Source organism: Manihot esculenta, chromosome 3 (genome assembly GCF_001659605.2).
Source record: "Manihot esculenta cultivar AM560-2 chromosome 3, M.esculenta_v8, whole genome shotgun sequence".
Taxonomy (NCBI): domain Eukaryota; kingdom Viridiplantae; phylum Streptophyta; class Magnoliopsida; order Malpighiales; family Euphorbiaceae; genus Manihot; species Manihot esculenta.
In genome coordinates, this window is record NC_035163.2 from 21,892,459 (window position 1) to 21,908,612 (window position 16,154).

General features: G+C 31.3%; 2 protein-coding genes and 1 pseudogene across 3 annotated transcripts; 1 reads left to right on the forward strand and 2 right to left on the reverse strand.

Annotated features, from left to right (window-relative positions):
* Positions 1-4,506: 4,506 nt before the first annotated feature.
* Positions 4,507-7,144, reverse strand: LOC110611360 (BES1/BZR1 homolog protein 4). 2 transcript variants are annotated; one of them, XM_021751637.2, is made up of 2 exons: positions 6,534-7,144; positions 4,507-5,512 (listed from the first exon to the last, which is right to left on the reverse strand). In XM_021751637.2, exons 1-2 carry the CDS (start codon positions 6,747-6,749, stop codon positions 4,727-4,729), a joined length of 1,002 nt encoding a protein of 333 aa, XP_021607329.1. In that variant the 5' UTR covers positions 6,750-7,144; the 3' UTR covers positions 4,507-4,726. The 2 variants fall into 2 exon arrangements, with proteins under 2 accessions (XP_021607329.1, XP_021607330.1); XM_021751638.2 differs by lacking the exon at positions 6,534-7,144 and adding an exon at positions 5,866-6,511.
* Positions 7,145-8,328: 1,184 nt separating this feature from the next.
* LOC110611554 (F-box protein At3g62230) lies at positions 8,329-10,656 on the reverse strand. Its single transcript, XM_021751941.2, has 3 exons — positions 9,736-10,656; positions 8,967-9,140; positions 8,329-8,696 (listed from the first exon to the last, which is right to left on the reverse strand). The coding sequence occupies exons 1-3, from the start codon at positions 10,654-10,656 to the stop codon at positions 8,397-8,399; spliced, it is 1,395 nt and encodes a 464-aa protein (XP_021607633.1). The 3' UTR covers positions 8,329-8,396.
* Positions 10,657-12,906: 2,250 nt separating this feature from the next.
* Positions 12,907-13,414, forward strand: LOC110611361 (annotated as a pseudogene).
* The last annotated feature ends 2,740 nt before the right edge of the window (positions 13,415-16,154 follow it).

Genomic DNA, 16,154 nt, shown 5'->3' on the forward strand with positions numbered 1-16,154 from the left:
CTGAACAAGTTGATTCCCATAAGCATTTCTCACTGTTCCCCCGGGCGAACGTCCGGTTACCCAAATGTGATGCACGGTACATTCGAACAAGCTCAGATATGGTATGCCGGCCGTGCACCACACATGAAAAACATAAGTCTTCGAGGCTATGACCCCGAAGAGATCGCGAAGTACACATTCGAAAAAATCGCTGGAGACCTGACTGAGTGCAGCAGATCCCAGTCCCACGTAATACTGGTACTTCACACCAAAGGGCATAATAATACTGGTACTTCACACCAAAAAGAACAACAAGCTGAGCGCCGGCGCCACTCCCATTTATATCAAAAGAGGACAACAGGGGCATCGAGGAAATTCCCTGTTTCTCTACGGAAAGAGGCGAAGTTAGATCCAACCCCTCAACAGTCCAGAACTTCTCTGGAGCCCGGACAACAAGCAGAGGAGGAGGCCGGCCGGACGACCTGGGTAAAGCAGTTTCAACAGCTTGCTGGATGGTCCTGCCTTTCGCCTGCCATACCCGAAGGACCTTCAATGCACCCTTCAGATGCCTTAGAGGTAACATCAAATCTTCAAGAATTTTGAACTGACCCATATTTATCTCAGGAACGGCAAAAAGTTTCAAAACAGGGACAAGTCAGAAACAGTTCTCCCTTGAGATGATGAGAGCACAATCAAGGCAAACCTCTGGGGCACAAGGCAATCTGTTTGAAGAAGGCGTCGGATAAACCTGCCACAGATAAAACGAGAATTTCTCGCTTCAACAAGAAGGCTCAAGAATGAATAAAAGCTGGCGCTGATATATACTCGGAGCCTGAAGACTTAGCACGGGACGGAGCTACACTAGACTCTAAGCTAATGGCGTCAGATGTTTAAAAGGATATTCACAGAAAAGGAAAGAAAGGAGATGTCCAGATAATGATGACAAGAAAGTAAAGGCGGCGGAGGACAAGTAAAATAGAGAAAAGACAGAAAGAGGAAAGAGCAGATAGAATTCAGAAACTGCGCAACGACTGAAAGATGAAAGGATGTTATTAAGGCACCTGAACCCGAACAGGTGCGATCATAATAGTTCTTGGTATTCACCCCCTCGGCAGTTGGAGCAATAACTGCCGAGAAGGTGAAGGGGCAATTGATGACCGCTGGATTCCTTCACCCTGGACCAGGGGCTTGACCACAGCCCAAGGCCCACGATGTAGGGGTCCACACACCTGATATGCATAACAAGCCTGGCTCGTCTTCTTCCTTCATGGCCGGGCTCGGCCCATCTTCCTCACTCAAGCTGGCCCAGCACGCACAAAGCAGACCCTCTCCACTCAAGCTTAAGAATCCGGCCCAACTTTCAGCCCAGCCCAGGATCCGGAATAATATTCACCAGACAGCCTAGCAGATCCGCTCGAACGTACGCACGAGGGAAATCAGAGGCCGTTACGCATGGAGCAGGCGGCTGATACCCTAGTACCTCCAAATCCGCATGGCAGAGACGCGTGGCCCAATCCTGGAGAGACCTTCACACGTCACCAGTAAGCAAGACAATGTATAAAAGAGGAGTCTCCTCCTCAGGAAACTTAGGCCTTATTCAGTAATACAAAACCCTTGTAAAACCCTATTCCATTGGATCTCAGATCATCACTTTTGATTAGGAGACTTGCCACCATCCTTAGTTTTTCCTCACCAAGGATGGATGCTAACGTTAATTTTTAGTTTGTGTTTTCTTTCTTTGTATTTTTCTTTGCAAGTCCATGGCGATTAAGGGCAAAAATATTCATTTCTAGATGTAGTTGAGGTTGGTGGCTCTCTCATATGGTTTGGGAGGATTTCTGACTATGTAGTGTTTGCACCTCAGGACTATACCAATATGTTTGATGGGTGCACCTTCATATGCTGATGATCGCCTCCTCCTTTGTGCCTATTTTTTTTGGAGCCGTTATTGTTCAACTATGAATTTTCTCAACCTTATTTTTTCTACCATTACATTCATTGTTGTTCCTGTGGTTTTGCTGCTTGTCTTATTATTACTATGCTTAATCATGGTGCCTAATTTGGTTGTTGTCAATTTGTCGGTTTGATAGCTTAGGCGATGAAAACAATGTATCAATTGGGATTTGGGTTGGTTGGGGGTTATGGTATGTGTTCTTTTGAGTTTTGGGTTGCGTAATATGGGTAGTAGGTTTTAGGTTGAGTATGTGGGCTGGTCGTGATTGGTATGATTTTAAGAACTTTGAGTTCGATAAATCTTCTATAATTCTATATATTTGCACTTGTCTGTTTGACCATAATAAATGCAATCTCTTTGCATTGTTCCAAAAAAAAAAATAATAAAGAGGTTCAAAGTACACTCACAAAAATACAGAGGTTGAAAGAGAGTGAGTGAGAGAGAAAGAGTCAACAAATGAGTTTTAGAGGCTCAGTTGCCCATTTATGGTAGTGGATGCTTAAATAGAAGCATTATATAACTAATATTAAAAGATATTGTTTAATGGATATGTTTTTAAAAATATAATTACTAAATAATTAGTGATATAGTTGAAACAAAATCTTGTTGTGATTTGTCAATTTGACACCTGTGGCAACTACTCCAATACTTAAGTCAGTAAACTAAAAACAATGATAAGTGTAATGAGATACTTTGAATTCAAGGGTAATTGTGTCAGAAAAGCATATATCATTAGTTTTTATACTATAAGATGATAGAGTTAGTTATCGCAATTTCTGAAAATGTAAAAATGTAATTGGTGACAGCCAATGGATAGGAAATCCTGCAATTATAGGAGGTGTAATAGAAATTTGTTAGATTATATCGCTAACTGTACTTTTATGTGAAGATTCGACATGTTTAGGAGGAGAGAGCGAGTCTTAGCGTTCTGAACACCAAGTGTTATCATGCCCCTTTTTTTTTTGTACGAGTCTGCAACCGCATATCATAATTTATTAGAATCTTGTCGGGTGACTCTGTCATAGGGTTACAACTCATTATACACTTTAGATGAAAATTATATCATATAAGTTATTTTCATTAATTATATAGACTAATTAATTAGTTTTAGAAAAAAATAAAATAATTTAAAATACATTTTTTGTTATAATTTTATTTGAACTTATGTTTAATAGTCAAAAGATAACATTCAGAGCATGTGCTACATATTCTAATTGAATCAGTAAATTATAATGTCCATTGTCTATTATTTATATACTCGGAATTTAATTATTTTTTATGTAATTTTTTGTTAAATTATTTTTTGTGTTAAATATTGAATAATACCATTGATAATTTAGTATCATTATAATAAAAAATGTGATTCTATAAAAAGAATAAATTTGAAAACTATAAATTATTTTTTAAAAATTGCTATTTTCTTTCCTAAATAAAATTATCATTAAAACATTAAAAACGAAAAATCATATGTTAAAGAATTATTGATATATTTTTACGAGAGGATTAACTAAAATATAAAAAAAAAGACATTTTAAAAGTTTTTTTTATTATAGATATTAATAAATAAAATAAAATAATTTGATTTGTCATTTATAAATTAACAAATTAACTGCAAATTTATATTTTAATTACCTTAATTAATATTCTTATTCCGTTAATTGATTGTACTACTATATTACAATTCATATAAGTATTTATAATTTATAATTAATTAATATATAATTTGTAATATACATAAAAGTGAAAAAAAAAGAATAATATGATTTTCAAAAATATGCTTAATTATTTAAAAAGTGGATAATATTATAAAAAAATTAATAATAAAACTCAATATATTTTTAATTATATTTTTAGTCTTTATTTTGATCTATTTTTATGGTCTATAATTTATATATGTGAAGGCAATGATATTTTTAAATTGATTTTTATAAAAATTGAGTAAAATATATATATATATATATATATATATATATATATATATATATATATATATATATATATATATATATATAATTGTAATTTCTTTTAGATTTTTGTAGAATTATAATATATCATGTAAAATAAAACTAAAATATAATCTATACTCTATCTATAATCTTATAATATATAATTTATAAACTGACAATTTATATAATTTAGCATCATAATAAATTTTTAATAAAATTAAAATAAAAAAAACAATAACTATATAGAGCATAAACTAATACAAAAAAAAAAATAGTACTTATAAATTCTCCACTCCATGAAAAAATTAGATTATATAAGAGACTAATGTCATGGTCTAATTTAATTAAGTACGTAATTAATTAATAGTATGAAAAAAATCTAGGCTTTATTAATTATTATAAGAAAATTTTAATATTTTTTATTTCTTAGCAACTTGAAATTTTTATATTAATTTTTTTTTTAAATTTTCTACATAGGCATAAGTGTAATTTTTTTTATGTTTTCTTTATTTTTAATTTATTAAACTTAATTCACTTAATAGGTGTTAAATAAAATATTTTTTAATTTCAATCTACTTAATAGCAACCCCACGGAAATCGGCCAGTTTCCAGAAAATACATAGAGCCTAATGAAAGGGTTGTGAAAACCATCTGCATGTTGAAACAGAAAGGAAAATGACTCGTAAGAAGAGAGCAAGTGCTATATAAACTCTCTCTCTTCTGCAAGTACAACACAGAACTAGCATTTGTCTTAGGAGATCAATGGAACTTTTCATTTGAGCAATCTACCTTTTGTTTCCCAACAGGAGTTTGAGAAAAGAATCCAATTTGATCTATACATGATAGATCACCTGGTTCTTGAGCTGCCAAGAGTAAGCTCCAGATCATCTGATCCACACTCTTCATGAATCCTCTCTCCTTCCCATGGCTTAACCAGTCCTATTGTATTGCTACCAAATGCAAACTCATCCGAAATTGCCTCAGACGTTGGAACATCAGCAGTATGATCAAAGCCAGCTGCAATGGCAGGAGAACAGGTCCCACTTTGACCAGGAGTCCACATGCAAGATCCACCACGGGAGCCACCATTGGATCCACCACCAGCTAAAGCCTGTTCCTTGAAGCCAAATGGGTTTGAGGAAACAAGGCTGAATGTGGGAGAATTTGGACCACCCTGAGGGATGCGAATTCCAGAAAACCATTCAGGATCAGGAACAATCTGCCGGCCAGGACTTGGTGGAGTAGAAGATGGTAGGAAGGAGTAATGCTGCCCACCCCAGCCTGGGCGAGCAGATTGGTCATCCCAGTCAGCTTTCATTCGAGGCGTTCGGGCAGTTGGAGAACTTAAAGGAGGGGTAACAGGAGCACTAATGGATCCACCATGGATGTAGAGACTAGGAAACCTAGAGGATGATGCTGATGAGGATGCAGATGATAAGTGTTTGAGCCAAGGGATGAGGGAATTGCTGTCAGCTTTAGTATTAGCAACATAGGAGGATGAAGCTGGACTTGGAAAGGAAGACGATGCAGGACTTGGGTTGTAGGAAGCACAAGGGCTTGGGTGGTAAGAAGAGCATGGACTTGCTGTTGCAGAACCACCCATGATATCCATGCGCTCCACAAGCTTGCACCCCTACAAAAGTTGAATGTTCAGGAAGGGATGACTCTTGAATTTAATCAATATATGCAAAGCTTCAACAAAAAGTAATGCTGTATAAATGAAACAGGAATATGTTGTTCATTTAAGAAGTCATAAATTCATTGACACCCCTGTTACAAAACCTTCTCTTCCTGCATTTCATCCCCAAGTTGGATCAAAGCATAATCTTAATACAAAAGTTTCTATATCCAAAACAGTTTTTTTTTTTTTCCTTTTTTAAGTATAATTAGCTCCTAGTGGGTTGGAACTCGGACACCATATAGCTCCAACTCTGTAACATTCAGCTAAAACTCACCAAGTCTTTTCTGAAAAGTAGTTTTACTAACCAGGAAGGTAAGAACACTATTGGTCCTCCAAATAATTGAATTTCCATGAAACTGTGTCATCATTTATTGTTACTCAACTACATGAACACAAACAAAACCAAACAAAAATGTATATCCCAAACAAGGAAGTGAACAGTAACTCTGAAGCAAAAAAGAAAAAGTATCTTTTACTTTTGCAATAAATAAAGCAAAACCACCAAAATCTGAGATCAACAAGAATTAAAAGAAGCAAACAAAGAAAGATTCTTATGGTTCACGCGAGAATGGGGTGACATCACAAAAACAACAGAGGGAAAGAAAAAAAAAGCATCAGATAGAAAGAAAAACAACGCTCATCAGATCTAAAGTACGCTCATTATACAAAAAGTAGACCAACAAAAGAAACACAAACCACACATCTAACCCCACCAATACCCATAAAGACAAAAATGTCAGTAAAGCAACGCTCCTCGCGCAGCCCCACCGGCACATGTTAACAGATAGTAGCTAGCCTCTGCTAGCATGCGCCGGAGGTTGGGGCAGTTACCAGTTAGCTAGTCCAAGAACTGGCTTTGGTGATTACCCAAATACAAAAATTGCAGTGATTTTTCATTTTCAGCTCCCAAAATCAATACCCAGAAGCAAAATGCTAGTGAAAACAAAGAGGGAAAAAAAAAATTGAGGAGTACCTTACGATAGGTGGTGCCATCGGGCTCGACGGTCCAACCAGCCTCATTGCAGAGGGCTTTGAGGACCTCGTTGTTGTCACAATGCTTAGGAAGCTTGTAATTACCATAAATCCTCAGTCCTGCAAAGATCTTTGCAGCTATTGCTCTCCTTCTTCTTTCTCTCCTTTTGTTGTTCTCTCTTTCCTTCCATGTTGGTAGCCTCGTACCCGAAGTCATAGTGCCTGATCAGCTACTGAATTGAACCAACACCTCCTACTTCCAAGCAATAAACTCTCTCTACCATCTGCTAGCTGTTGCTTGAAGACTGATCAAGCAGGAATCAATAAAACCTTCATTGGCTGAAAAGGGTTCTCGTTTTCCTATAGAACTAGTGGTAAAAACCCAGAAACTTGGAGGTTTGAGAAGATAAATTAGCAGCTTTTTGGGGGTCATTGGATCAGGGAAAAGAAATGGGTTGGTGTGTTTGAAAGAGACTGAAGTGATGGTGGTAAAGCAGAAGTGATAAGATCCATTAAGATGGATGAGTTCATTGGAGGGTGAGACCAGGGAGTGATTTATGATTAAGCCCGGGAAAAGGAAGGAAGAGACAGGAAATCAAAAGCATCATGAATTGAAAACAAATAAGGACATGAAATAGATGATGATGGTCAGCTAAATATGTTTGAGAATTCTATCTGCCCTTGATACATGCCTAATTTTACAAGTTTGCCATTATCGTGATAGAAATTTACTGCTTTTTATCCTCTTAGTTTTTGTTACTCCCTCCTAACATAATATCTTTTTTATCTCAAAATTATTATTAACTTTTTTATATTATAATAATATATTAATAAATTATTATATTTTATTTAATTTTATTTTTAAAATAATCTCTTATAAATTATTATTTTTTTAAATGAATATTTAAATATTTAATAATATATAATAAAATTTAATATATTTAAAATAAATATAATTAAAAAGTTAATAAAAAATTATTTTATATTAAAAAAATAAAATAGTTAAAAATTTGTGGATCGAAAGGAATAATTTTTAAATAAATTACATTATAATCAATTATTAGCCGTTACTAAACCAAGGCAATTGCAATGGCCACGTGGTCAGCCGACGTCCTAGTTGGTCAAGGGTTCGCGTGTTTGGACCTTCCTTTTATAAAAAGTCCAACACCTGTATTTGAATCAAATTGCAAAAAGCGAATTTCTAATCTCGCTCTTTGGACTGTCACTATCTATTAATTTTTTAAATATTCATTAGAAGTGTAAATGCCAACTCTCTATTTTAATATTTGTAAGAGAAATTAATTTAATTCATCTTTAATTTTTAATCTAAATTATTTAAAAGTTTTAATTTTTTTCAATTTTTTTCGTAATTAATTAAAATTCATTATATGAATAATTAATTAAATGTAAAAATATATTTTTATGAAATATTTATATATTTTCTTATATATTCTAATTTTAAAATAGAATAATAAGACTATTAAAATTTTAAAATAAAATATATATTAATGAAATTATATTTTTGTTATACATTATTTGTTAAAAATATAAAATTATATCTGTAATGTAAAAATCATAATAGAATCCACAGGTTCTTGAAGATCATATCCTTACTCAAATAATGATAATGGTATACATATGGTATAACTACAACAGATGCAAGCTGAAAAATCTCCACAAATAAACAAAGGCACAAAACATCCTCAAATTCAAACTTCATTCCATACTAAATGGAAATAGCTGGTCGAAAATTTCAGACATAAAGTTATAGAACTAAAGCAGACATGCATACAACACAAGACCATTATAGCTTCAGCCGAATGACACTTCAACAAATTCACATATATCAGAAGAAAACAGAGATTTAGAAGACGAAGATTTGGAGGTTGGGGGAGGAGTTCCTGGACTGCCTAAGTTGTTCAACTCTTTCCATGTATGTCTCTCTGTTCTCACTATTTTCGCCTTCCTCATTGGAGATGTAGAGATTAAGTTGTTGAAGTTGGCGGCCATAGCAGATTATGTATTTCAAGACATAGAGTTCACTCGATGTCCCTTTGAAACCCTTGACATTCACCACTTGAAGGGAGCTGCGAATGCACTCTTGAACCCTTATGTTATTTGACCAGAATTCATGAGGATTTAGCTCAGAAGGAGGCACATAATTCTGAGATTAACAATCCAAAACACAAGTTAAGTTCATACAACACTCCAAACATATATATCAATGTACAATAGAACGATTCATTATATATAAAAACCATTACTTCTAACAATATTTATCAGTCTCCTCATTTTCTTGCAGTGGTCTTAGACCAGACCACATCCGAATCTGATGTGGTAAGGCATTAAGCAAGGTATAACTAAGGATCAACATCTCGACTGCTTATTTCTGCAAGAATCAATCAAGATCACTGAAGGGAAAGTAAGTACTCACAGGGAAAATTTTCCGAGGGCCTATGTCAAAAGTAAGGACCTCTAGAAGAGGGCAGCTACATAACATGAATCTGATCCCATGAAATTCATTCAAGTGCATTGCAGTTTTTAAGATCAGATGGCGGACATCAATGGGAGCATGTAAACCTAATGGTTCCGCTCCTTGTGCTACAGTCTGCAAGTACCAAAACCACCAAGTCTTTGAGTTCCAAACTATATGTTTAGTGAGTGTAAAAACATTGAGTAATTACAGGTGGGTTGATATGAATACTATGAAATTTGAAGCAAAATAAGCATGACAAGTGAACAAAATGTCATTTCTAGTATTTTTGCTTTTAATCTAAACTAGCTCATCGAGTAATTTACAAATAAGATAATTATAATTATATTAATTGAATTATTAAAATATTTTACGATATGATTTTTTATCTTATTAAATATTTTATAAAACGACAAAAAAAGAATTTACTTTTTAAATGTTGAGAAATTTAATATAAACACGTGATAATAAATAAAGTAGTTGTAAGTATAGAAAATCTCATATTTTTAAATTTAAATTACGTTTGTGATGTATATATAGAATATAATTATAAATAGATAATTGTTATTAGGAAGAATTAAATCATGAAATGAGGTAAAACAAGATCTACTTAGGAATAGAAAATGGAAACCCATATAGGAATTGAAGCTAAAAAATATAATAAAGATAATAAATTGGCCTAAATATCAGGGAAGCAAAGATTTGATAGGGAGAGAAAACTAGTTAGTACCTGAAGAAAAACACTGCACACAGTCAATATTCGAGCAGAATAAAGCTCTTGCAGGATGTCATAAAGAACGGCGCCAACTTCTTCAAATTCATTCTCCATTCCAAAGTCAAGATCAACCTCTGCCATATCACGTTGATCCAACAAGTGAAAATAACCAATTTTGCCTGAATACTTCAAGAACTTTATCTTTGGTCCGTCAATCCAGACCATGTCATGAATAAAATTGCACTTATCAAGAATCAAATTCTTTAACTTCAAGTTTGGTAAAGAAATCTCAAAGTGCTCAATCACATTCCAACATTTCTTTAAACTCAAACTCTCTATCAATGGACAAGTCACCAAAAAGGATTTAATGAAAGTTATACTTATCTTTATCCACCCTAAAGAGACATCCTTGAGGGTGGTGAAATTGGAAACCCTAGACACATCAATGCTGCATGAGAACATCTTCAGTGATTCAAGACCCACATGGTGATAAGCCTGGAAAGGCAATTCAGCTACTGCTAGATGATTATCAAGATCGTCTTCATTCCATCTAGGATCAGAGAAATCTAGCTCCAGCTCCTTCACATTTAGCGAGACGGCGAAAATCACGAAGTTTTGAATGTCTGCAAGGAAATCTTGTGGCTGTGAACAAGCCAATGCAAAACTCTGAATTGCCCTTTGTGGGTAGTTTGCAATGAAACTCCAGACGAAATCAAAGAAAACAATCCTTTGAATGATTTGGGTTTCTTCATTTTCTTGAAATTTTACAAAGAAGTTCTCATTGAACTCTAGGGTGGTGGTCTCTGGCCAAACGTTGCGCCATTGCTTAGAGAGGATGCTTGTTCTTGCTGCTTCTTTGAATGGTAAATTACTGACGATAAGGACGAGGAGATCATTTGTGAGAGTTGCAAACATGTCTTGGTTGCTACTGTCCATGGTTTTCAAGGATTTGTTGGTGGTGAAGAGGAAGGTTCAGTGGCTCTTTATATAGGAAAACACTCTTGTTTGGAGCTGATTTGTGGTGGTGGACCTGATTCGTTCAGACAAGAAAAACTCTCTCTCTCTCTTATATTATTATATTGTTATTTGGACAAAAGTTTTTAACAAAAAACAAAAATAAATAAATCTTACAACCGAGAATTAATTTATCCTGGTATAGATTTTTGGAGTAAAATTCAATTGCTTTCATTTGGAAAATCCTGACAATAAATGCTATTACCATAAAAAAGAAGAAAGATAAGACAGTTATCCTGGATGGCTCATCCGATTTATTTATTTTTTTTAAATGAGAATTAAAAATTAAAATTTAAAATTTACAATTTTTTAAATTTATTTAAATATATTTATTATCATATTAAGTTTATAAGTGCGATTTATTTTTTTTTATAATATATATTTTGACAAGAATGATTCATAAAATTAAGAAGATCAAATATCATTTTTTTTATTTTAATACATTTTAATTAAATTTTCTTATGTTTAAACCCCATTTTATATAAAAGAAATTAAATCCATTAAATCATTTATCTATAAATTCAAAGTATTCGGAAAGAGTTTTTCCCCTCTTAATTTTAACTTGTAACATAGAGCATTGAGAAACAAAAATTAAAGAATAGTTTCACATTATAGAATGATCAAATGCTTAAAGCAAAACAAAAACATAATTTTCATTTCCTTCCCCAAAATCCCACCTCCTAATGAAGAAAGAATAATTAACGAGAAAAAAAAGTATTTTCTGTACTTTTTAATTATTTTTAAAGCATTTAAGAAAAATAATTAATATAAAATATTTCCTAATAAAAATTAATTTGTGCTTATTTACTAAATTTTAATGATTGTATTAACATTATTAAACTTTTTACACAAATTTATTTACAGCATTCATGTCTTATACTTTTAATTAAACTAGTATTGGTTAACATGACTTGCATCTTATTCATATTCGTTATATATATTCGTAATTTTTTATATATTTATATCTATTATATTTTTTATATAAAATAATTTTTAAATAATTATTAATATTATAAATAATAAAAAAATATCATTGATAAAATACAAGCATTAATATAATATAATATAAAATTTTAATTAATTTAAACTTTTTATGAATATTAAAATAAACAGTAAAATTGTTCTTTTCAGACAAATATTTAAATATAATAATTTTTATTTTTATTTGTTATAAAAAATAAATTGTCATAAAATTTATAATAATGAAACAAATATAAAATATAATATATATAAAAAATATAATATTTCTTTTAAAATTAACTAATGTTATTTTTTTAACTAGTTGAATTTATTTTTAAATTGTGTAACTGAATCAACAAATAAAATCTAATAATTTAATTTTTTTTTATCAAAATTGTAAATTATCGATAAAAATAATTTATACATTGATTATTATTATTATTATTTTTATATTAATAATGTCATTTACAAATCAATTATAATAATATAAATAAAATGAAACCATATTGAAAATAATTAATATTTATAAATTATTAAAATTTTTTAAAATAAAGAAATATACAAAAAGTAACAAAAATAATAAATAAACTATCCTGATTATCTTAAAACTTAACTTAACACATTAAAAATAATTTATACTGGTATAAACTATTTTTTTATGACTCTATTAAATATAGACAAAATTAATTATATTATTATTTAATTATTCTATTATTTCTAAAAAAATAAGCTTAATATTACCAAATTAATTGATTGAATATATATATATTAAAATTTTACTTTATTATCTTATAAATTTAAACTTTTTATTTTATAATTTAATATTATAATTATTATTTTAATGTTTTTAAATAAATACAAAATTATCGTTATCATTTTAATAAGTATATATTATCACTTAATTATCCCTATAATCAATGTTTTAAATTAAAACACTTATCTATCAATTTAATATTATCAAAATTAAATTTATTTTAAAAACTATCTCAAAATATCTATTTTGTTATTTATATATGTTTTAAAATTAAAATAATTATTTATTAAATTTAAATTAATTTAAATAATAAAATTAGTATTCACTTTAAATTTTCAATATAATATTTATTATCTTATAACATAATAAATGTTTTATAGTTAACGATATATGCATTCAATTAATTTTTAAAAAATATTAAAATATTCTTTTTGTTTTTAAGACTCAAAAGAGTCCCAATTAGGGTTTCTATTTTGCAGAACAGAAACAATGGTTTGCGAGAAGTGCGAGAAGAAGTTATCGAAGGTGATAGTAGCAGATAAGCAATACCACCGAAGGCGGTGGTCGTAAGATGAACGAGAACAAACTCCTCTCTAAGAAGAAAAGATGGACTCCTTATGGAAATACAAAGTGCATGATTGCAAGCAGCAAGTACACCAAGATGTCAAGTACTGCCACACCTGTGCTTATACCAAAGGGGTTTGTGCAATGTGTGGTAAGCAAGTACTTGATACAAAGCTTTGCAAGCAAAGCAATGTATAATTCAAAGCAGATGCTATTTGGCATGTTGAAGTAGACCTAATGGTTTAGGGACTCTCGACTGTTTCAAGCTCAGTTGATCACTATCATTAACTTGCAGTATTGAAACTGGGGTTGTAAAGTTCACCAACTGTTATGTAATGTAGTGGCATGCTTTGTAAGTTTAATTCTTCCTGGGTAATGAAATATGATGGTAATAACTTCTCTGCATTCTCTCTTTTCAAAAAAAAAAAAAAAAAAATTAAAATATTATCATTTAAAATTAAGTTGATTGTTAAAATTATAATCTATCACTATAATAATTTTTTATAATTTTGAGTTAGTTTTTTATTATTTTTCAGAATTTATCAATATTTAAATGTGTTATTTTGATAATTTTATATCAAAATTTTGATTTTTAATATATACATATATATATCTCATAATTTACATACTATTTAATTAATTTAAATAAATTGAAATAATAAAAATTATTATAACACGCACTCCGAGGCTTAGCCTGGTGAAAAGTGCATCCTTATAGCTTTGTGAGGTTAAAGGTTCGACTCCCCCCACCCCCTATTTCAAAAAAAAAAAATTATTATAACACCTTATACCCGTCTAAAAATAGCTTAGTAAAGGATGCCACATACTATACTATATGCAATTACATATGTGGACTTAAGTTAGCTTTTACATGATAAATTGTTATTTGGTTTGTTTAAATACATATTAATTCACCAAATAATTTGAAATGGTGAAACTGCAAGAGTCTTCCCTGTTTATTACCAATAATCCCTATGAAAAAAAATAGTCATATAATCTCAATGTTTGCTCCTTTCACATTATTGAATCTATAAATAGAACATAATAACTTAAAATAGTAAACACATTTATTTATATTCGTACTATTTTCAACACTCATTTACAGACTCTTGATAGACTACTAATATACATGCCAAACATAAACAACCTCTATACAAATCTTGTGAATAACTGGTTATGATGATGTTTCTGTGCTGATGCTTCTATACTGATGCAGAACCAGACCTCCTAACTGTTGCGTCCTCTATCTAATACCTGCGCATGGAAAGTCCAATGCGCTGAGTTTATGCCTAGTGAGTGAATAACAATATATATATTTATTCAAGTATAATAGGAATACTCATGACAGATATAATGAAATCATTTTATAAAAAGCAAGTAAAAATGTTATGTATTAGTGGGTGAAAAGTGGACAAATTAGGTCAGAAAATTTTATAACTGTAAGGTCATTCATATTCTGGTAACCATCTTGTGTGCATGCTAGCAAAACATTAACAAGTCATATAATTAAATCTTAGCCCCTATAAACTCTTCGTAGGATCAACTAGCTAGATAAGAGAAAATTGTATCTGTATAGCACAAAGTGCCAAACTGTATGGCCTGGGGATCGAATACTGAGCCTGTATGGCTAAAAAGCCGGAAAACTGTATGACACGTAATGTGTCGAAAATATCATATCATGTAGCCCATTAGGGCGCAATACTGCTAAACTGTATATGGCATGCCATACCCTTATGCTATCTATGACTCCCACTGAGGTTTACTAGGGCCAATAATATATATTTACATGTTCAATATTTATTGGTATTAAAATTATTCATTTAGATACTTAACATCTCGAAACAAGCAAATATGTCGAACTATATCTTCATAAGCAAGCACATCAATAAAAAGAGTCCTTAAGTTAGAGTAATTAGCTTCAGGGGAGGTGCTAGCTTGACCTCGAGCTAAATAGGGGAGGTGCTAGCTTATCCATAGTTGTTTGACACACAATTTTTTTATAGATAGAGCACTAAAAGTTGTGTTTAGAGGTTCAACTTGCATTTCATATAGAGTTATACATGCAAAGATAGAGTTACAATACGAGTGACCAGTAATAGTATTTTAATATCTTTAAGCTGTAATAACTGAATCATAGAAAACTCAAATGAGAAAACAGACATATTTTAAAATAAAGCATCTAATGTGATAAGCAAGTCGGAATCAAGTTGCTATCGGGAGGTGCTTAAGGGTTTTCCCGACATGTTAGCTTGAGGTGCTTACTAAAACCGACGTGCTTGCTTAAATGAAATGAACTTCTAAAAGTTAAAAATGTAAGTTTAGTAGGTCAATCTATGAATATTGAAAGTTTAAAAACTAAATTGAAACATGTGGAAAAGTTTAGTAGGTTAAAGTGTGAATATGGAAAGTTTAAAAGTAAAATTTTAAGTTTGGCCTCCACCTTTTTCTACATTTTCACCTAAACCTACCATGTGTCACCTCACCTAGCCATACATTAAGAGATGACCAAGCTTGAAAGGAAACTTTGTCTTTTATTTGGTCCATCATTGTCGTACCTACACCAAAAAGAAAGAGAAAATTATTTTGCTTTCTTATCTTTCATCTCCATCATATTTCTCCAAAAAGATAAAGTCTTCATCCATGCAAAATCTGTTCCTAGGTGTAATAACCAGCAAAGAAACCATAGAGAAGAAAGGAAGAAGGAGAGAAGTTTAGGTGCTTAAGTGGTAAGTGATAGAAATTGAAAACTAGGTTAGGTAAACATGTTCTTTCATGTTGTTAATTAATTATATGTTGTTAAATGAATTAAAACTCATGTTTTTTTATTCTTTATAAAGAACAAACTCAAAAGGAGGAAGGTACATCAAAGAGGAAAGGCAAGGAAAAAGAGTAACTAAGGTGTACCTAAAGTTTTTGGACAGAATTGTGCAAAAGGTTTGGTGATTGTATTTGGTGATTGTATGAACTTCTGTTTTTCCTTTGATTTTCTCATGAATATGTAAAATTAAGGATTGATTTTGTTTGCTGGAAATGTTCTTTTGATTGTATGGATATGTAATATGAATGTTGAAATGATGATTGGAAGGCTTAAAGCACATAGATACAATATGGGAGCTAAAAACATAAAACTGGCAGAATAGGT

Bases quoted from the DNA above. Each gene is read 5' to 3' on its own strand.
- LOC110611360 (XM_021751637.2), bottom strand. From the start codon at position 6,749: ATGACTTCGGGTACGAGGCTACCAACATGGAAGGAAAGAGAGAACAAC. The intron at 5,513-6,533 runs GTACTCCTCAAT...CAACTTTTGTAG, and splicing joins ATGGCACCACCTATCGTAAG to GGGTGCAAGCTTGTGGAGCG.
- LOC110611554 (XM_021751941.2), bottom strand. From the start codon at position 10,656: ATGGACAGTAGCAACCAAGACATGTTTGCAACTCTCACAAATGATCTC. The intron at 9,141-9,735 runs GTACTAACTAGT...TGGTACTTGCAG, and splicing joins TGTGCAGTGTTTTTCTTCAG to ACTGTAGCACAAGGAGCGGA. The intron at 8,697-8,966 runs GTGAGTACTTAC...TGTTAATCTCAG, and splicing joins GCCCTCGGAAAATTTTCCCT to AATTATGTGCCTCCTTCTGA.